Genomic DNA, 23,088 nt, shown 5'->3' with positions numbered 1-23,088 from the left:
GAGCTTTCCAAAAATGTTGACCCCATGTCTGTGCCATTTTTTGTTGCTGCACTGTAAGCCTTTGTCATGCTTGCTCATGCTCATTTCACAGATTTCTGTGAGAGCAGGTTAACCCCACGCCTCCCTCCCCATATTTCCACGGCGAGCGGAAGCTACATCAGTGGTAGCAGCGTCCATAGCAACAGCCATAGCAACGATAGAAACCTGAAAGAATCTTCGTAATAACTAACAAAGTAAACATTATATACAAAACTGAACGAAGATTTTGGAAATAAAATGCACATTTCCCGCTAGAAATGTTGCATTTGAATGCATAAGCTCTCTTAAAATATTGCATTTTCCACTGAGAATAAAAGGAATGTCCGCCATTTTTCTTAAGGCTCTCGCTTCGGGGCTCGCGCAGGCACGCTGATCGCTCGTGCTGCTGGAAATTCGTAGGAATATGCACGGAAATTTGTGCATTATTTTTCGGACGATATCATACGAACAGTTTCATGAGAATACGTTGCTCTCTGCAGTCAATTGTTTATTTTTTTTTATTATCCATTATTCAGCACCTTAACTGTTTATTTATTATCCATCACCCAGCACCTTAACTGTTTATTTATTATCCATCACCCAGCACCTTAACTGTTTATTTATTGGAAGTGGTTAGTGTATATATTTAGGATATTTAGTCTCCATTGTATGTATTCCTTAATATTAATTTTATATTTTTTATTGAAGATGCTGCTGTAACGTGGGAATTTCCCAGTTTGGAATCAATAAAGTATACCTATCTATCTATCTATCTATCTATCTATCTACCTACCTATCGTATTTCACCAATTAATCGCCGGGCCGGAAATAACCACCTGGTTCTTATAAAGGCCTGGGGTCTGCACACATTTTGCGTATTAAACGCCCACCCGAATAACCGCCGGGGCGATTGTTTGCATTATATGTAGGTAACCCAAAATAAGGCTTTTCACCTTATTTTTGCAGAAGTAAACAGTAACACAATAACTGTGCGGCACTTCCGTTTTCTGTCAAAATAAGAGCGCTAGCTAATGTTAGAACAAAGGGGTGTACCATAATCTTAAATGGACAGACTGAAAATTGGACACTAACTGTCATCACAATAATGGCCTGGTGCTGAAATGAGGGACAATTGTACCTCATTTCAGGGTTAACACACTCAGAGTTTTCACTAAACCTGCTTTGTGAAACGGACCCCAGGTCTGTGCAAAAATAAATAAAGGCCTGCAGCGAATAGCCGCCTGGTTCTTTAAACGCCCGGTGTCCAAGTTGATTTGGCATATTAAACGCCCAGGCGATTAATTGGTAAAATACGGTATCTATCTATCTATCTATCAACCTGACACAATGCAATGCCGGTTCCACAAAGAAATTTTGTAAAGGATGCTGCTGTCCCCACATTGTCTGGACTAACATCTACTCTGTGACCAGTCAGTGATTTTTTTCTCTCTGTCTCAACAAGACGATAACATTTTCAGACGTAAAGTTTTTCATTGCTACCGTTGAAAACGTTATAGCCGTTAACTTACTTGTGATTGGCCCAACTGTATGCCACTCAGAAAACAGTCAACCAATCAGTGGAGAGGTGCTGATTCTCTCTTCTGATTGGCTAAACGAAGTGTGCTGCCACAGCTCCAGGAGAAAGGCAAGAGAGAGGAGCTGTGAAACTATATTTAGCGGACCACAGGTACTCAAAACCACAGGTACACAGGAAAAGCAGCCACACACACATTTGCATGTCAAACAGTTTATTTAGTAAACAGGCATTCATTACAGTAAACACTTTGCTGGAACTCGAATTCTCTCTGAATGAAGATATGTAACAAAATGTGTTGGGATGTGCTGCATCTCTAACATCAGCATCGACTCTGAAGCATCTCCTGCTGCTGCTCTCACTGACACACCCGTGTTTGCTTACATCTGTATAATGCTCGATGAAGCTTCTCCCCCCCACACACTGTGTCTCTACAGGTTCTCTCCATTGTGGGTTCTCATGTGTTTGTTCAAGTGTCCTTTACATGCAAACCCTTGACCACAGAGTGAGCAGGGGAATGGTTTCTCTCCAGTGTGGATTCTCATGTGTCGCTTGAGGTGTCCTTTATCAGTAAACCCTTTACCACAGAGTGAGCACATGAATGGTTTCTCTCCAGTGTGGATTCTCATATGTCTTTTGAGGTCTCCTTTAGTGGTAAACCCTTTACCACAGAGTGAACAGGGGAATGGTTTCTCTCCAGTGTGGATTCTCATGTGTCTGCTGAGGATTCCTTGACATGCAAACGCTGTACCACAGAGTGAGCAGGGGAACGGTTTCTCTCCAGTGTGGATTCTCATGTGTCGCTTGAGGGTTCCTTTCTGTGCAAACGCTGTACCACAGAGTGAGCAGGGGAATGGCTTCTCTCCAGTGTGGTTTCTCATGTGTAGCTTGACGTGTCCTTTCTCAGTAAACCCTTTACCACAGAGTGAGCAGATGAATGGTTTCTCTCCAGTGTGGATTCTCATATGTTTTTTGAGGTCTCCTTTATTGCTACACCCTTTACCACAGAGTGAGCAGGGGAATGGTTTCTCTCCAGTGTGGAATCTCATGTGTCTGTTGAGGTCTCCATTCTTGGTAAACTGTTTACCACAGAGTGAGCAGGGGATTTTACTCTTTCCTGTGTTCTTGGTCTTGGAGCAGGAAGCTGGTTTCTCTCCCACATCAGGACTATCATGACTGAGAGGGACTTCACTCAGTGGGTTTGAACCTGACTGAGCTTCTCTGGTCTCATCCCAGTCATCACTGTCATTCGTCTCAGCGTCAGAGGAGGGTTCTGGGTTCCTGGCTCGTTCCTCTTCACCATCTTCTGCTTCCATCTGTCCAGTGAAGTGGCGGGCCTCTCTGTTCCACTCAGCTTCCTCTTCATCAGCCTCACTCTTCACAGTGACAGCAGTGAACGGCAGCTTGGTGATATCTTGAAGCTGTTCTCCCCGCTGATTGGTCCAGAGTTCCTCCTGTTCCTCCTTAATGTGTGGGGACTCAAACTCCAGAGTGGGGGTCCGCTGAAGCTGCTCAGGGGGAACCTCTTCTTTACACACTACTGGAAAAAAACACATAGACACACACAATTATACTTGGAAGCTGACCCGAGCCTGTCAGCATCACTTCATGTCAGCATAATTCCTACTAAAGCTTTTAAAATGATCTGAAAGTTGTGGCTGAACAGACCCACTAACATGATATTAGCCTGTGAAGGTTTTCCTTTAGAGTTGTTATTATCATGCACTGATATTGATATCATTAGTTGTTATTATCATGTATTGAAATTGATATCATTACCTCACAGATGCTGCAGATTGTCTCTGTGTTTTCTTTTGAATCTTAACTGGCGGTTAGCCTCGCCTGTCAGGGTCCAGGTGAGTCGGTGATGTGAAAATGGCGTTTAAAAGTTACGAACCTCTGTGCAGTCGCACCTCCGGCAGCAAGATGGCGTCCAGGAGTCTCTGCTGCCTCTCCACCTTCAGTTTCAGGCGAGAGTTTTGCAGCTCATACTCGGCCAGCGTCTCCTCTGGCAGAGCCAGCGTCTCCTCGGCGGCTGCAGTTTGTCGCCGCATCACCTGCGATCTCAGCTCGCAGAGTTCAGACATCTTCACAAACTTGGTCCTCCACTTCCTGCCGTCTGCAAGAGATCCGGCGTTTTGCTGCTTTGATCCAAAGAAAAATAGACTCAGAAATGAGTTTTTGTTTATTTTCTTCCTCGGCTGATGATTCTGATTTTGAGAATGTTGTTCTTTGAAACCACTGTAGTCCAGTCTAGAAGTCTGCTGCAATGATGTGAGTTAATTGAAGTACACGGGCACACTGGTGAACTGACCCATGCAGAGAGCATCTGGGGCGGTGAGCTGACCAAGAGCAATGTCAGAGGAAGACCTTTATACAGTGACTACAGACGATATGTAAATAGGCAGAGAACAAAAGGTGAGGGAAGCTATTGTGACGCAGTGATCAGGTTGGATGCCATTCGGAATGGGAACAAAAGGCATGAAAAGTGTTTGTGTTCACGCCCACAGGATTAAGGCCAGGGCCAGACCACAGGATGGTCCAGTCAATTAGCGAGTCTGAATCATTTTTTCCCAGGTCCCGCAGGATTTTAGCCCAAATTTGCTCATCTGTTGGGCTCATTTCAACGCCGACTGTTTTATCAACCTGACAAAATACAATGCCGGTTCCACAAATAAATTTTGTAAATGATGCTGCTGTCCCCACATTGTCTGCACTAACCTCTACTCCCTGACCAGTTAGTGATTTTTTGTCTCTGTCTCATCAAGACGATAACATTTTCAGAAGTTGTAAAATTTTTCATTGCTACCACTGATAATGTTACAGGTACGGGAGGGCACCACATAAACAGCTTATGCTCTCTCTTTAAACAGGAGAAATGAATGAGACAGAGAAACTCCACGTCTGTTTGTCTTCTCGCTCAGCAGAAAGAGGGAGGAGGATTTAATAAAACATGTGCACTTTAAACCCATTGTTTTACTGTCAGTATATGTACACTCAGTGTTCTCCATATAAAAAAACACAACTTCAAAATGAGATACAATTTCTCATCATTCAGCAAATACTATTATAGGCTTTATTTAATTAAATAAATCAAAATGACAATAACCAATGTTTTTACACTGTAGATTGTTTTCTTCTAACTGAAAATAACACATAGCTTATACTACAAATTACATACGGTTCCTAAGTGCATGTTTCCTCCTTCAACTTAAATCCTTTACTGAAATGCATGAGCTGCAAGCAACAGGTGACGTCACCAGGCGCGAAAATACAGCTTCTACACTGTACACATATATGTCCACATCTTCATAAAACAAGCTTAATACCGGACATTAAAACATTCAGCGACATGTTAACATACTGCACTTCAATTATTTTTCTTAATCTACTATTCCACCAACCTGTAAACAGGAGAAATGAATGAGACAGAGAAACTCCACGTCTGTTTGTCTTCTCGCTCAGCAGAAAGAGGAAAGCTGCAAAGCGGACCAAACTGACGTAAAGCCCCTGGGGCCCAGTAGACACCACACTGCCCCCTGCTGGTGATCACACGTTAATTACTCCTGATATGTACATGACATATTTTAGTGCAAAGTTGGTGGAAACAGGTTGAACACCCCTTAACAAATACTCAAGAAAGGATAAATTATGAAATTACAAAAACAACCACAAATGTGATAACACTTTAGTCGGCATCACAATAGATAATAGATAACATTCCGGTTCCGGTGTTACGGATTAACTGGTTTCCGTGTTAACTGGTGACCTTTGTTTGTAAACGTCGGGCATCTGCAACAGCAGATGTTCTAATCACGGCGAGGGGACGCAGCTGACCTCGCGAACGCCTGAATGACTATTATTAAATCTCTCATAATTTTCTAGACTTGCCTAACTATCTGCTCAACTTCGCTTGTTGGTGGTTCATGTGGTTTAGTGAAACGGTGGGATCAGAAATCTACTCCATATTTTGCTTTATTTTCTTCAAAATAAAATATTATCCACCCGGGGTTCGATACCGGGTGTGAAACTTAAAAGATGTGTTGTAAGTCATTTAATTAGACCACTGGGCTATCGTACCTGTTGTGGACTGTATCTGACAATATAATACATGTCAGGCAATTACAGCCACACGGCCTCCTCCAGGTCTTGTATACTTCTGCCAGATTAACTTGTGACCGCTGTTACGGCGACGCACACAAATCTGTCTCCACCTTCTGAAAAACCTTTAATAAAAGCTGAAAGTCTACACTTCAATCACGTCTTGATTACTCCATTTCAATCCACTGTGGTGGTGTGCAAGGGCAACAAAAAAATAACACACACACACACACACACACACACACACACACAAAAGTATTTGTCAGGCAAAAACAACCACACAGCCTCTTGCTGTTTGCCAGATTAACTTGTGACCGCTGTTAATAAACTATAGTGACTACAATGAATTTGTTACATCTCAACATGCATACAGCTGGCCCTGCAGTTTACAATACAAATCGATTCCCCAGTGGATGCAACAGCTGCAAACAGTTGTTTCGTGTGGTTTCATGGGATTACTTAGCCTTCATGATAAAATTTGATGCTGTCCTTTTTATAATAGCGTTGGATACAGCTGTTGCATCCACTGGGGAATCGATTTGTATTGTAAACTGCAGGGCCAACTGTATGCATGTTGCTCTGTGTCAAATTCATTGTAGTCGCTTTAGTCTATTTCCCCCAGATATCCTCCAAGCAAACAACATCTCCGATGCTCGACAAGCGCTGAGCTTGAGAGGCACTACAACGTGTGTGTGTGTGTGTGTGTGTGTGTGTGTGTGTGTGGGTGGGGGGGGGTGGGGGTGGGGGTGGGGGGGGGGGGGGGGGGGGGGGGGCTGTTATCATCGCAATAACAGCGGTCACAAGTTAATCTGGCACAAGTATACAAGACCTGGAGGAGGCCGTGTGGTTGTCATTGCCTGACATGTATGACATTGTCAGACAAAGCACGCAACAGGTACGATAGCCCAGTGGTCTAATTAAATAACTTCCCCTCATCTCTTTTAAGTTTCACACCCGGTATCGAACCCCGGGTGGATCATTTTTTATTTTGAAGAAAATAAAGCAAAATATGGAGTAGATTTCTGATCCCACCGTTTCACTAAACCACATGAACCACCAACAAGCTAAGTTGAGCAGATAGTTAGGCAAGTCTAGAAAATTATGAGAGATTTAATAATAGTCATTCAGGCGTTCGCGAGGTCAGCTGCGTCCCCTCGCCGTGATTAGAACATCTGCTGTTGCAGATGCCCGACGTTTACAAACAAAGGTCACCAGTTAACACGGAAACCAGTTAATCCGTAACACCGGAACCGGAATGTTATCTATTATCTATTGTGATGCCCACTAAAGTGTTATCACATTTGTGGTTGTTTTTGTAATTTCATAATTCATCCTTTCTCTGAAACTCAAATTCTCTCTGTATGAACACAACATATGTAACAAAATGTGTTGGGATGTGCTGCATCTCTAACATCAGCATTGACTCTGAAGCATCTCCTGCTGCTGCTCTCACTGACACACTCGTGTTTGCTTACATCTGTATGATGCTCGATGAAGCTTCTCCCACACACACACACACACACACACACACACACACACACACAGGACTGCGTTTCTACAGGTTCTCTCAAGTGTGGGTTCTCATGTGTTTGTTTAAGTTTCCTTTATGTGCAAACCCTTTACCACAGAGTGAGCAGACGAACGGTTTCTCTCCAGTGTGGATTCTCATGTGTAGCTTGAGGGTTCCTTTCTGTGCAAACCCTTTACCACAGAGTGAGCAGGGGAATGGTTTCTCTCCAGTGTGGATTCTCATGTGTAGCTTGAGGTGTCCTTTATCAGTAAACCCTTTACCACACAGTGAGCAGACGAACGGTTTCTCTCCAGTGTGGATTCTCATGTGTAGCTTGAGGTTTCCTTTATCAGTAAACCCTTTACCACAGAGTGAGCAGGGGAACGGTTTCTCTCCAGTGTGGATTCTCATGTGTAGCTTTAGGTGTCCTTTATCAGTAAACCCTTTACCACAGAGTAAGCAGACAAACGGTTTCTCTCCAGTGTGGATTCTCATGTGTAGCTTGAGGTGTCCTTTCTGTGAAAACTCTTTACCACAGAGTGAGCAGACGAACGGTTTCTCTCCAGTGTGGATTCTCATGTGTAGCTTGAGGTGTCCTTTACGTGCAAACCCTTTACCACAGAGTGAGCAGACGAATGGTTTCTCTCCAGTGTGGATTCTCATGTGTAGCTTGAGGTGTCCTTTCTGTGAAAACCCTTTACCACAGAGTAAGCAGGGGAACGGCTTCTCTCCAGTGTGGATTCTCATGTGTAGCTTGAGGGCTCCTTTCTTTGCAAACCCTTTACCACAGAGTGAGCAGGGGAATGTACTCTCTCCTATGTTCTTGGTCTTGGAGCAGGAAGCTGCTTTCTCTCCCACATCAGGACTATCATGACTGAGAGGGACTTCACTCAGTGGGTTTGAACCTGACTGAGCTTCTCTGGTCTCATCCCAGTCGTCACTGTCATCAGTGTCAGCCTCAGAGGAGGGTTCTGGGTTCCTGGCTCGTTCCTCTTCACCATCTTCTGCTTCCATCTGTCCAGTGAAGTGGCGGGCCTCTCTGTTGCAGTCAGCTTCCTCTTCATCGTCCTCACTCTTCACAGTGACAGCACTGAACGGCAGCTTGGTGATATCCTGAAGCTGCTCTCCCTGCTGATTGGTCCAGAGTTCCTCCTGTTCCTCCTTAATATGTGGGGACTCAAACTCTAGAGTGGGGGTCAGCTGAAGCTGCTCAGGGGGAACCTCTTCTTTACACACTACTGGAAAGAAACACACAGACACACACAATTATGCTTAGAAGCTGACCCGAGCCTGTCAGCATCACTTCATGTCAGCATAATCCCTACTAAAGCTTTTAAAATGATCTGAAAGTTGTGGCTGAACAGACCCACTAACATGATATTAGCCTGTGAAGGTTGTCCTTTAGAGTTGTTATTATCATGCATTGATATTGATATCATTAGTTGTTATTATCATGCATTGATATTGATATCACTATCTCACAGATGCTGCAGATTGTCTCTGTTTTTTTTTTTGTTTTTGAATCTTAACCGGTGGTTAGCCTCGCCTGTTAAGGTCCAGGTGAGTCGGTGATGTGAAAATGCCGTTTAAAAGTTACGAACCTCTGTGCAGTCGCACCTCCGGCAGCAAGATGGCGTCCAGGAGTCTCTGCTGCCTCTCCACCTTCAGTTTCAGGCGAGAGTTTTGCAGCTCGTACTCGGCCAGCGTCTCCTCGGCGGCTGCAGTTTGTCGCCGCATCACCTGCGATCTCAGCTCGCAGAGTTCAGACATCTTCACAAACTTGGTCCTCCACTTCCTGCCGTCTGCAAGAGATCCGACGTTTTACTGCTTTGACACAAAGAAAAATAGACTCAGAAATGAGTTTTTGTTTATTTTCTTCCTCGGCTGATGATTCTGATTCTGAGAATGTTGTTCTTTGAAACCACTGTAGTCCAGTCTAGAAGTCTGCTGCAATGATGTGAGCTAATTGAAGTACACGGGCACACTGGTGAACTGACCCATGCAGAGAGTATCTGGGGCAGTGAGCTGACCAAGAGCAATGTCAGAGGAAGATCTTTATACAGTGACTACAGACGGTATGTAAATAGGCAGAGAACAAAAGGTGAGGGAAGCTATTGTGACGCAGTGATCAGGTTGGGTGCCATTCGGAACGGGAACAAAAGGCATGAAAAGTGTTTGTGCTCACGCCCACAGGAACAAAGGCCAGGGCCAGACCACAGGATGGTCCAGTCAATTAGCGAGTCTAAATCATTTTTTCCCAGGTCCCGCAGGATTTTAGCCCAAATTTGCTCATCTGTTGGGCTCATTTCAACGCCGACATTTTTATCAACCTGACAAAATGCAATGCCGGTTCCACAAAGACATTTTGTAAAGGATGCTGCTGTCCCACATTGTCTGCACTAACGTCTACTCTGTGACCAGTTAGTGATTTTTTTGTCTCTGTCTCATCAAGAAAATAACATTTTCAGAAGTTGTAAAGTTTTTCATTGCTACCGCTGATAATGTTACAGGTACGGGAGGGCACCACATAAACAGCTTATGCTCTCTCTTTAAACAGGAGAAATGAATGAGACAGAGAAACTCCACGTCTGTTTGTCTTCTCGCCCAGCAGAAAGAGGGAGGAGGATTTAATAAAACATGTGCACTTTAAACCCATTGTTTTACTGTCAGTACATGTACACTCAGTGTTCTCCATATAAAAAATCATCAATCAGCAAATACTATTATAGGCTTTATTTGATTAAATAAATCAAAATGACAATAAGCAATGTTTTTACACTGTAGATTGTTTTCTTCCAACTGAAAATAACACATAGCTTATACTACAAATTACATACGGTTCCTAAGTGCATGTTTCCTCCTTCAACTTAAATCCTTTACTGAAATGCATGAGCTGCAAGCAACAGGTGACGTCACCAGGCGCGAAAATACAGCTTCTACACTGTACACATATATGTCCACATCTTCATAAAACAAGCTTAATACCGGACATTAAAACATTCAGCGACATGTTAATATACTGTACTTCAATTACTTTTCTTAATTTACTATTCCACCAACCTGTAAACAGGAGAAATGAATGAGACAGAGAAACTCCACGTCTGTTTGTCTTCTCTCTCAGCAGAAAGAGGAAAGCTGCAAAGCGGACCAAACTGACGTAAAGCCCTTGGGGCCTAGTAGACACCACACTGCCCCATGCTGGTGATCACACGTTAATTAGTCCTGAGGGCTGTACTACGAAGGAGGCTCAACATACCCAGCCTTTGTGTTCACTATCAGGCTCAACAAAACCTAAAGCTCCAATCAAAGTTAAGTGGTATCACAACGGTGGTTATCATCAAAGTCCGGCTGTCAGCTTTGCGCTCTGTGCGCGTTCACATAAAAGGGGGCGTTTTGGCGTCATATGATTCTACTTCCGCGAAAAATGGACCGATCACGGGCTGCATATTTCACGCAAGAGGAGCAGCTTGTCCTCATGAAAAGCTATGAAAATTTTAAAATAACATTATCGCTAAGAGCAATAAGGCGAGAGAGGAGTGCTGGCAGAAAATTGCTGACCGAGTGAATGCGTAAGTCAACACTGACTCTCATTATATTGTATCAATCCTATTCTCTTATTCTTGGTATCTTTTCATTTCTGACAGCTGAACATTGCGCAACTTGTGAAGATCAACCTCTGTTGAATTTAAACTAAATAAACTAGAGCAACAACTGTATTTTTGGATGAGGTTTTATAGCTATTTTCATATATTTTACTCAGGCCTATAGAATGTGAGTGTGTGTGCTATAGAGAGTGAGGCTGGATGTGTGTCGTGAATATATATATTTTGTGTTGTACGATAAATCTCGTACTGTCTGTGTACAATGACAATATGACAATGCCTTTTTTAAACTGTGAAAATAGCTTAGACCTTCTCAGCATTTGCGTTTGGACTAACTGCCCTATAATAGGCCAAACATTGAAATCAATTCATTCATGGCCACATCATAGTGAAATAATACATTTCACTGATTATCTGAGATAAATAAGTAGACTCGGCCAATTTAATATTTCATATTGGGTTTTAGATGTGGGACCAGCACTACCAGAAGAACTTGGCAGCAAAGTGGTATGTAACTACCCATTAATTTTGTCAGTCAGTGGATAATATTCTGTATCCCATTTTAAAATATCACCACTATTTACGCTGCTTAGAGCTACTTGTCAGTAGTTTCAGATAATTGTTCGTTACATTTGAAGTTTAACTAGAATTATGGAGCAATTTCTCTTGATGTTTGTTTGCTCCTTTTTTGTTAAATCTTTTTTTCTAAATCGGAATAAGTGGCGTTTGGAGTGCGTTTGAATCACCACGGGCTGCTCCCGTCCAATCATCACCTTCAGATGCCGTGACAGTCACCATTATAATATAAGGGGTTTCCTTTAAAAAAAAGTAGGCTACTATAACAAAGTCTGTGATACAACGGAATATTTCTAACAAACATGAAGTCTGTGCACCACTAATAGTATACCTGCATTGTGCATATGTGCCACCAATCACTGGACAAAAATTACTTTGTGATTTCCTATTTACATAGTCTCACTCGTTCTCCCCCAAGGGTCCTGTGATTGGGATGTGGGTGCTATCTATTGCACCCATAACCCTGGGGAATCCTATAAAGAATTAGATTTCATTATGCAAGTAGCTTAAGTCATAGGTTAGAGAGAAGTATGAAAACACCTGCTAGTTGGTAAAATGCCTCTTTAACAGTTAGTGTGCTCACATGGCTAGGGAACACCACAAACATATTGATGTATGACTTGTGCTATATGAATAAAATTTGATTGAGTAATTGATTGTTTATTCGGTTGATTTCGGAGACTGACAGTGGTAACACATGATTTTCATTACGTTTATTTTTATTAAGTAAACACGTACATTCATGCTTGGTCACATTGTGGGAAATAGGCTAAGTCTGAATTTATATTTCCGAACACGGACATGGTGCTACATAATTAAATTTGAATTTAATTAAATTGAATATGTGATGCCGGGGCAACAATATAGACGTGACGGCAGTGTTGGGCAGTAGCGGCGTTACAAGTAGCGACCTTACTAGTTTAACTACATTTGTCAGTAGCGTGGTCGTAGCGTCGCTGTTTTCCAAATCAAATAGCTTTTACGTAGTGAAACTATTTTACTGATCAAATAGCGCGGTAGCGTCCACAGAAGCTACATTTTCCCAGGCATTTCTCAAACTTAAATGCAACGGAGCTTTTGCTGCGGTTTGACATCTGACATAGATCGGGAGCAGTGGGTGACGTCACCGCTGCTCTGCTGACTTGTACGTGTAGCCGACAGCCACTTTCCTGTCTGACGTCGCGTACCTGTCCTACCTGTCTGCTGCAGCGGGACACGAGCACATGTGTCACGTGAACAAGCAGCTGTTAAGAAAGCTGGTAAGAAAGATCAGGATGCCTGGCCTCCTTATCCACTAATAAGGAAAAAACTTTGGAACACAGGCAGAAACTACATGCAAATACAGGTGTGCACACATACACACACACTAACATATATACATACTTCCCCCACATTAGTATAAATGCACTACCTGCTTTTTGTTATTATGTGACATGTTGTGTATTTTTGTTGCCATGGTTTGTAGCAGTAAAAGCAGAGAGAGCACAGTTTCATCAACTAATGAACTGAACATTTTTTGCCTGACTTTCTGTTTCTGACTTGGAATGAAGTTGGTTCATGTTTAAAAAAAAAAAAAAAAAGTAGCTTTGATGTAGTTAAGCTACATGTTGTCACTGTGTTGTAGCTTAGCTTGCTACATTATCTGGAGGGTAGCTTCAGTGTAGTGAAGCTTCATTTAATGCAGAGTAACTGGTAGCTTAGCTCACTACATTTTCCAAGTAGCTTGCCCAACACTGCGTGACGGAGTCATTTGGGGGTCTGTTTGCGTCTGTCGGACATTCTCTGACACGCAGCTGAGCTAAGCTTGACCGTAAGCCCGACACGGAGCAGGCTAGTTCTGCTGACTAGGACTTCCGGCAAGATGGCGTGTTGAACGGCAGCAATACTCGGAAGCTGCGGTAGACTTGTCCCAAAGTTTATATTAAGAATCACTCAGAAAACTCAAAATGAACTCTAAAAACGTCTTGAAGCCTGCCAAACTGATTATGCCGGAGGAAAAGGTCGCTAAGACCCGAACAGAGAGCAACTTAGAGAAAGTGCCGGAGGATGATATCAAGCAGGTCGGCGACCACGATTATACCATGGAGGTTAGCTTGGCTAATCAAACTAAACGAAAAGACACAGGGTCCACTCCTGTGACCCCAAACAAACCTCCGGTCGGCAAGAAAAGTAAAGGTCAACACGAAGTGACGGAGGTCTCTAACCTGACCATACTAGAAGCCATTCAAGATATGGAGAAAAACTTCGACGAGCTAAAGGAACAAGCTAAACAAACTAGCTGCATGCTAGCAGCTTTGACCAAAGCGGTGCAGTTCAACGCTGAAGAAGTTAAAGAATGCAAGGGAAAAGTAAAAGATTTGGAAAAACAGCATCAACTCCTCAAAAGTGAAAATGAGGAATTGAAAAGGAGAATTAAGGAGCAGGAAAGATACAAGATGAGGTGGTGTCTGAAGCTTAAAGGAATGGCCGAAAAAAGTGACGAAAATGTGAGAGCAGACACCATTCAACTTTTCAGAAAGATTGCTCCCAACTTGGAAATGCACCAGCTAGAAGAAGCTGTCGACGTCGTGCACAGGGTTGGGAGAAAGGAGGACAACCGGTCCAGGCTGGTGGTGGTGCTGTTCGTACGGAGACTGGTCAAGGAAGAGATCTGGCGCTGCAGTAAGGATTCACCAGTGTGCAAAGAGAGAGGCATCTGCTTCACGGAGATGATGCCACAGGAGGACAGAGAGGCGAGGAAGAAATTGTGGCCGCAGATCGAACAGGCTCGGCGTGAGGGGAAAAAAGCTTACTACCGTGGACCTCACGGTTTCATAGATGGTCAGAAAATTGGCTAATAACTGGCAGATTCAATACTCGAATATGCTGATTGACTGAGAGATGTTAATAAGGGACTCTACCGCTTGTTAAAAGAGTAAGACAAGTTCTACCTCTAAGCACTTAAAGTTTTATTGTTAAACTTGTTTCTTTATTTTGTTGTGAATGTTCAATTGCACTATTTCATTGGCTTCGTTAAATGTGAGAGGACTTAAAGACCTGGCTAAGAGGAAAGCCTTATTTCTATTTTGTAAAGGGCGTAATGCACATTGTATGTTGCTACAGGAAACCCATTCTTCAGAAGCTGATGAGAACTTTTGGACTAATATGTGGGGTGATCGTATATTATTCAGCCATGGAAGCAACAGGTCTGCTGGTGTTGCTATTTGTTTTCACAGGTTTCCAGGTGATGTAATCTCTCAAAGAACAGATAGGGAAGGTCACTGGCTAATTGTGGTTTTGAAGGTGCAAAGTCATTATCTGATGGTAATTAATATTTATGGTCATAAATCTGTCTCTCAAAATAGACAAATATTGGAAAAAGTTACTACTGAGATTTCCGAATTGAGAGCAATCCATCCTACCAACTTTGTATTGATGGGAGGGGACTGGAATATGGCACTGGATGAGTGGGAAGATAGATGGCCCTCCAAATTTGATAATCACCATTTTAATCCCCTCATGGTATAATTTATTAGAGATAATAACTTAGTTGATATCTGGAGAAATCAGAACCCGGGGAAGAAACAATACTCTTGGTTTAAGCCTAATGGTACTGCTAAATCTAGAATTGACTACTGGCTTGCTGCAGATGAGCTTGAAGAAACTGTCTCAGAAGTTTCAATCTCCAAAGCTCCTTTAACAGATCACTGTATAACAGCATTAACGTTGAATTCCACTAATAGGATTAAAATAGGAAATAGGAAATTTAACTCCAATTTACTAAAAAATAAAGATTATTGTTCTAAAATTAAAGAAATGATAACTGAAATTGAAAATGACGACAGCATAAATAGCTTTTGTAATAAATGGGAATATTTTAAATACAAAACTAGAGGTTTCTCTATTAAAATTAGTAAAGAATTAAATAAAGAAAAAAGAAGGGAAGAAAACTAGAAATTAGTCAATGCTGTGGCAAACCTGTTATGACTACTGAAGACAAAGAGAAACTATTCCTTTTACAATCCAAACTTGATGATATCTTTCTGAAGAAAGCCCAGGGTGCCTTTATAAGATCAAGAGCGAAATGGATGGAGGAGGGAGAAAAGAATATGACATATTTCAGCAGGCTAGAGAAAAAAAGACAGGAAAGCAAGGCGATATCAAGTTTATTAATTAATGCAAGAGAATGCAAGAATAACGAAATTATTGAGAAAGAAGTTTTTAGGTTTTACAGTGATCTCTACTTATCTAGATATTCTCCAATTGACGCCAACAACTTGTTTGACCAAATTGCAAATTTCAAACCCAAGATTAATGATTCATTTAAAGAAGCTTGCGAATCCGATTTTAAAATAGAAGAATTAGATGCTGTTAGTTTGAAACTGCCTCTGAATAAATCCCCTGGCTCCGATGGGCTCACAGCCAACTTCTACCTTTTCTTTTGGAAAAATATCAGAAGGTTGTTATTCAAAGCAATAGAAGAATGCATTAAGAAACAAGAATTAATGCCAAGCATGAAACAAGGTTTGATAACATTAATTCCCAAACACAACAAAGATAAAAGAATATTAGACAATTTAAGGCCTATTACTCTTCTCAACACTGATTATAAATTGCTCTCTGGGTGTATAGCAGCTAGAATGAAGAAAGGTGTATCACAGCTTATTGAGGAAACGCAATCTGGTTTTCTGGGTGGGCGATCTATTCACAATAACATACGTCTGGTTTTAGATCTAATTGATTATAGTCACGAATTATCAGTTGAGGGGTTCATTCTTTTCCTAGATTTTTACAAGGCTTTCGATTCAGTGGAACACCATTTCATACTAAATACTCTAAATTATTTTGGTTTTGGTCAGAAATTTCTAAACTTGATTGGTATGTTATACAAGGATATTAACAGTTGTGTGTCTTTGGAGCACGGTACCTGTTCAAGATTTCAAGTCCAAAGGGGTATTAGACAAGGGTGCAACAGCTCTCCCTTATTATTTATTCTAGTGGCTGAGCTATTATCAATTTTGATGAAAAACAATGGAGTTGATGGAATACACATTTTGGAAAGAAATATTATAATTAGTCAATTTGCGGACGATACTACATTATTTTTAAAAAATGAAGGTCAAATTCCCAAAGCATTACAATCCATCACCCAATTCTCCAAAGCTTCTGGTTTAAAATTAAATATGGATAAATGTGAAATTTTTGCCCTGCATGATCAGCCAGCTCTTTCAATCTGTAATATTGCAGTTAAAACACAAGTCAAATACTTGGGCATAATTATCACCAAGAATAAAGAAATAAGGGAGAGAGAAAATATTGGTAAAAATATAGATAAGTGTAAAGCTATTCTGAATTCTTGGTTACAAAGAGACATCACTGTATTTGGGAGGGTTTTGCTTTCTAAAATGGAGAGTCTATCAAGAGCTATTTATCCTGCGTTCTCACTTGAAATTTCAGATAAAATGACCAAGCTTATCAACAACTTAAATTTCAAGTTTATTTGGAAAAATAAATGCCAGTATATTAGGAGAGCTGATGTAGTCAAAAGTGTTGAAGAGGGTGGTTTAAATGCCATTGATTTTTCAGTTATGAATGGTGTCTTAAAATTAAGATGGTTAAATGCTTTTATTCGACAAAAAGACTCTTTTTGGTTCAGCATTCCTAAAGCAATTTTTGAAAAAATGGGAGGTATTGAATTTCTGTTGCGTTGTGATTATGATGTTTGTAAACTGCCTGTGAAACTTTCCAACTATCACCAACAAGTTCTCCTGTATTGGAGCTTGATGTTTAAACATAACTTTACTCCTCACAATTCACCTTTATGGAACAACAGATATGTTCTGTCGAATCGCAAGTCATTGTTTTTGGGGACCTGGTTGGACAAAGGAATTTGGGCTGTAGCTCATTTAATGGATGAACAGGGAAATATATTAACCCATGAGGATTTTGGTGTTAAATATAACCTGCAATGCTCAATTAAAGAATACAAGAAAGTATTAAAGGCCATTCCAACACCCTTTAAAACAATGACTCAACAAATGATGGTATTTTCAAATGGCTTTAATTTAAGAGTTCTTGGTGTGAAGGGAATACATTTGGGGAGTAATTTATTCTCTAATAAGTTTATTAGAAACATCCTGACTGCACAATATTACCCCTGTCAGCTAAAAAGGAGGTATGTTCTACGTGATTTCAATTCTGTGGAGGCAAAAATGATAAGAAAGCGATATATATCATATCCAATTCCACAGAAAGCCAAAGAGGTCACTTTTAAAATTCTTAATGATATATATCCTTCTAATCACTTCTTACATACAAGATTTAACTGGGAAAATAATTTGTGTGGATTTTGTGAGAGAGATATTGAAACTGTGGAACATATTTTCTTTGAATGTGACTATGTTAAGGAATTTTGGTTAAGTTTTAAAAGCTGGCTGTTATCTAAACAAATTCATATACACCCTTTAAATTGGATATCTGTAAAAGTTGGAGTGCAGTTAAAAGAAAAAAATTTAGACTTCCTGGTAAATAATTTAATAATTCTTGGAAAATATTTTATTCATAGATCTAAATTTCTTAAAGTAAGACCACACATCAATGGATGGGTAAATGATCTCAAATTATTTAAAAAAATATCTGTATTACATGTCTAACAAAAACGCCCGAAGACTCTTCTCTTAAATAGATTTATTTGTCCTGGTAAATTAAGCCTCTCACATCATTAGCCTTCCTGTGCTCTTGTTTTTTTTTTTTTATTTTTTTTTTTATTTGTTTGTAAAAGCTGTTTCAACCTTGGAAAATGGAAACACAAAATGTGCCTGAAATGTTGTTTTTGAAATGACTAAAATAAAAAAAAAATAAATTAAAAAAAAAAAAAAGTTCTGCTGACTAAGTTGCCATGGTTACTGAGCTGCAACTTGTATAAGCCACTTTGATGGAACGGAACTCTTGCTTAAATTAGCGAGGCTTATCGAAATAAGCCAGGCTATCCCGTTAGCCAGCTTGATGGAATAGGCCCCAGGTACAAAAGGATACAACATAACAAACAAATAACAACAACAAACGCGGACATACACGGAGCTGCTGAAAGGCTGCCACTCGCGTCGGAGCCGGAACCGGAATGTTATCTATTATCTATTGTGATGCCCACTAAAGTGTGATCACATTTGTGGTTGTTTTTGTAATTTCATAATTCATCCTTTCTTGAGTATTTGTTAAGGGGTGTTCAACCTGTTTCCACCAACTTTGCACTAAAATATTTCATGTACATATCAGGAGTAGTTAACATGTGATCACCAGCAGGGGGGAGTGTGGCGTCTACTAGGCCCCAGGGGCTTTACGTCAGTTTGGTCCACTTTGCAGCTTTCCTCTTTCTGCTGAGCGAGAAGACGAACAGACGTGGAGTTTCTCTGTCTCATTCATTTCTCCTGTTTACAGGTTGGTGGAATAGTAAATTAAGACAAGTAATTGAAGTGCAGTATATTAACATGTCGCTGAATGTTTTAATGTCCGGTATTAAGCTTGTTTTATGAAGATGTGGACATATATGTGTACAGTGTAGAAGCTGTATTTTCGCGCCTGGTGACGTCACCTGTTGCTTGCAGCTCATGCATTTCAGTAAAGGATTTAAGTTGAAGGAGGAAACATGCACTTAGGAACCGTATGTAATTTGTAGTATACGCTATGTGTTATTTTCAGTTAGAAGAAAACAACATAGTGTAAAAACATTGGTTATTGTCATTTTGATTTATTTAATCAAATAAAGCCTATAATAGTATTTGCTGAATGATGAGAAATTGTATCTCATTTTGAAGTTGTGTTTTTTTTATATGGAGAACACTCAGTGTACATGTACTGACAGTAAAACAATGGGTTTAAAGTGCACATGTTTTATTAAATCCTCCTCCCTCTTTCTGCTGAGCGAGAAGACAAACAGACGTGGAGTTTCTCTGTCTCATTCATTTCTCCTGTTTAAAGAGAGAGCATAAGCTGTTTATGTGGTGCCCTCCCGTACCTGTAACATTATCAGTGGTAGCAATGAAAAACTTTACAACTTCTGAAAATGTTATCGTCTTGATGAGACAGAGACAAAAAATCACTAATTGGTCAGGGAGTAGACATTAGTCCAGACAAAGTGGGGACAGCAGCATCCTTTACAAAATTTCTTTGTGGAACCGGCATTGTATTTTGTCAGGTTGATAAAACAGTCGGCGTTCAAATGAGCCCAACACATGAGCAAATTTGGGCTAAAATCCTGCGGGACCTGGGAAAAAATGATTCAGACTTGCTAATTGACTGGCCCATCCTGTGGTCTGGCCCTGGCCTTTTATCCTGTGGGCGTGAACACAAACACTTTTCATGCCTTTTGTTCCCATTCCGAATGGCATCCAACCTGATCACTGCATCACAATAGCTTCCCTCACCCTTTGTTCTCTGCCTATTTACATACCGTCTGTAGTCACTGTATAAAGGTCTTCCTCTGACATTGCTCTTGGTCAGCTCACCGCCCCAGATACTCTCTGCATGGGTCAGTTCACCAGTGTACCAGTGAACTTCAATTAACTCACATCATTGCAGCAGACTTCTAGACTGGACTACAGTGGTTTCAAAGAACAACATTCTCAGAATCAGAATCATCAGCCGAGGAAAAAAATAAACAAAAACTCATTTCTGAGTCTATTTTTCTTTGGGTCAAAGCAGCAAAATGCCGGATCTCTTGCAGACGGCAGGAAGTGGAGGACCAAGTTTGTGAAGATGTCTGAACTCTGCGAGCTGAGATCGCAGGTGATGCGGCAACAAACTGCAGCAGCCGAGGAGACGCTGGCTCTGCCGGAGGAGACGCTGGCCGAGTACGAGCTTCAAAACTCTCGCCTGAAACTGAAGGTGGAGAGGCAGCAGAGACTCCTGGACGCCATCTTGCTGCCGGAGGTGCGACTGCACAGAGGTTCGTAACTTTTAAACGCCATTTTCACATCAGCGACTCACCTGGAGCCTGACAGGCGAGGCTAACCACCAGTTAAGATTGAAAAACAAAAAAAAAAAAAACAGAGACAATCTGCAGCATCTGTGAGATCGTGATATCAATATCAATGCATGATAATAACAACTAATGATATCAATATCAATGCATGATAATAACAACTCTAAAGGACAACCTTCACAGGCTAATATCATGTTAGTGGGTCTGTTCAGCGACAACTTTCAGATCATTTTAAAAGCTTTAGTAGGGATTATGCTGACATGAAGTGATGCTGACAGGCTCGGGTCAGCTTCCAAGCATAATTGTGTGTGTCTGTGTGTTTTTTTCCAGTAGTGTGTAAAGAAGAGGTTCCCCCTGAGCAGCTTCAGCGGACCCCCACTCTGGAGTTTGAGTCCCCACATATTAAGGAGGAACAGGAGGAACTCTGGACCAATCAGCAGGGAGAGCAGCTTCAGGATATCACCAAGCTGCTGTTCAGTGCTGTCACTGTGAAGAGTGAGGACGATGAAGAGGAAGGTGACTGCAACAGAGAGGCCCGCCACTTCACTGGACAGATGGAAGCAGAAGATGGTGAAGAGGAACGAGCCATGAACCCAGAACCCTCCTCTGAGGCTGACACTGATGACAGTGATGACTGGGATGAGACCAGAGAAGCTCAGTCAGGTTCATACCCACTGAGTGAAGTCCCTCTCAGTCATTACAGTCCTGATGTGGGAGAGAAACCAGCTTCCTGCTCCAAGACCAAGAACACAGGAAAGACTAAAATCCCCTGCTCACTCTGTGGTAAAGGGTTTTCACAGAAAGGAACCCTCAAGCGACACATGAGAATCCACACTGGAGAGAAACCATTCGTCTGCTCACTCTGTGGTAAAGGGTTTACTGAGAAAGGACACCTCAAGCTACACATGAGAATCCACACTGGGGAGAAACCGTTCGTCTGCTCACTCTGTGGTACAGCGTTTGCAGAGAAAGGAACCCTCAAGCGACACATGAGAATCCACACTGGAGAGAAACCATTCGTCTGCTCACTCTGTGGTAAAGGGTTTACTGATAAAGGATACCTCAAGCTACACATGAGAATCCACACTGGAGAGAAACCGTTCGTCTGCTCACTCTGTGGCAAAGGGTTTGCACATAAAGGAAACTTAAACAAACACATGAGAACCCACACTGGAGAGAACCTGTAGAAACGCAGTCCTGTGTGTGTGTGTGTGTGTGTGTGTGTGTGTGTGTGTGGGAGAAGCTTCATCGAGCATCATACAGATGTAAGCAAACACGAGTGTGTCAGTGAGAGCAGCAGCAGGAGATGCTTCAGAGTCAATGCTGATGTTAGAGATGCAGCACATCCCAACACATTTTGTTACATATCTTGTGTTCATACAGAGAGAATTCGAGTTCCAGCAAAGTGTTTACTGTAATGAATGCCTGTTTACTAAATAAACTGTTTGACGTGCAAATGCAAGACAGTGTGTGTGTGGCTGCTTTTCCTTTGTTTCTGTGGTCTCCTATGCAGCAGCAACCAAAGTTGACTCCTGGGCTCGGCCTCGGCCCCTCAGATTGCGAGCCGGGCCCTCTTGTCCAACATCAGTGTCTGACCTCACAAATGCAAATTCCCACAGACACACTCCAACATCTGGTAGAAAGCCACCCAAAACTTTTAAACGCCATTTTCACATCAGCGACTCACCTGGAGCCTGACAGGCGAGGCTAACCACCAGTTAAGATTGAAAAACAAAAAAAAAAAAAACAGAGACAATCTGCAGCATCTGTGAGATAGTGATATCAATATCAATGCATGATAATAACAACTAATATTATCAATATCAATGCATGATAATAACAACTCTAAAGGACAACCTTCACAGGCTAATATCATGTTAGTGGGTCTGTTCAGCGACAACTTTCAGATCATTTTAAAAGCTTTAGTAGGGATTATGCTGACATGAAGTGATGCTGACAGGCTCGGGTCAGCTTCCAAGCATAATTGTGTGTGTCTGTGTGTTTTTTTCCAGTAGTGTGTAAAGAAGAGGTTCCCCCTGAGCAGCTTCAGCGGACCCCCACTCTGGAGTTTGAGTCCCCACATATTAAGGAGGAACAGGAGGAACTCTGGACCAATCAGCAGGGAGAGCAGCTTCAGGATATCACTAAGCTGCCGTTCAGTGCTGTCACTGTGAAGAGTGAGGACGATGAAGAGGAAGGTGACTGCAACAGAGAGGCCTGCCACTTCACTGGACAGATGGAAGCAGAAGATGGTGAAGAGGAACGAGCCAGGAACCCAGAACCCTCCTCTGAGGCTGACACTGATGACAGTGATGACTGGGATGAGACCAGAGAAGCTCAGTCAGGTTCATACCCACTGAGTGAAGTCCCTCTCAGTCATTACAGTCCTGATGTGGGAGAGAAACCAGCTTCCTGCTCCAAGACCAAGAACACAGGAAAGACTAAAATCCCCTGCTCACTCTGTGGTAAAGGGTTTTCACAGAAAGGAACCCTCAAGCGACACATGAGAATCCACACTGGAGAGAAACCATTCGTCTGCTCACTCTGTGGTAAAGGGTTTACTGAGAAAGGACACCTCAAGCTACACATGAGAATCCACACTGGGGAGAAACCGTTCGTCTGCTCACTCTGTGGTACAGCGTTTGCAGAGAAAGGAACCCTCAAGCGACACATGAGAATCCACACTGGAGAGAAACCATTCGTCTGCTCACTCTGTGGTAAAGGGTTTACTGATAAAGGATACCTCAAGCTACACATGAGAATCCACACTGGAGAGAAACCGTTCGTC

General features: G+C 41.8%; 1 protein-coding gene across 1 annotated transcript in view; it reads right to left on the bottom strand.

Annotated features, from left to right (window-relative positions):
• Positions 1-7,020: 7,020 nt before the first annotated feature.
• The window catches only part of LOC115369336 (zinc finger protein 585A-like), a 70,125-nt gene continuing 54,057 nt past the window's right edge, over positions 7,021-23,088 (bottom strand). Inside the window, exon 3 of the mRNA XM_030065923.1 lies at positions 7,021-7,826. Coding sequence (XP_029921783.1) covers positions 7,221-7,826 — 606 coding nt within the window. The 3' untranslated portion in view covers positions 7,021-7,220. The remainder of the gene's footprint in view (positions 7,827-23,088) is intronic.

This window comes from Myripristis murdjan, chromosome 12 (genome assembly GCF_902150065.1).
Source record: "Myripristis murdjan chromosome 12, fMyrMur1.1, whole genome shotgun sequence".
NCBI lineage: Eukaryota > Metazoa > Chordata > Actinopteri > Holocentriformes > Holocentridae > Myripristis > Myripristis murdjan.
The sequence above is the reverse complement of the archived record's forward strand: the minus strand, read 5'-3'. Positions and strand labels throughout refer to the sequence as shown.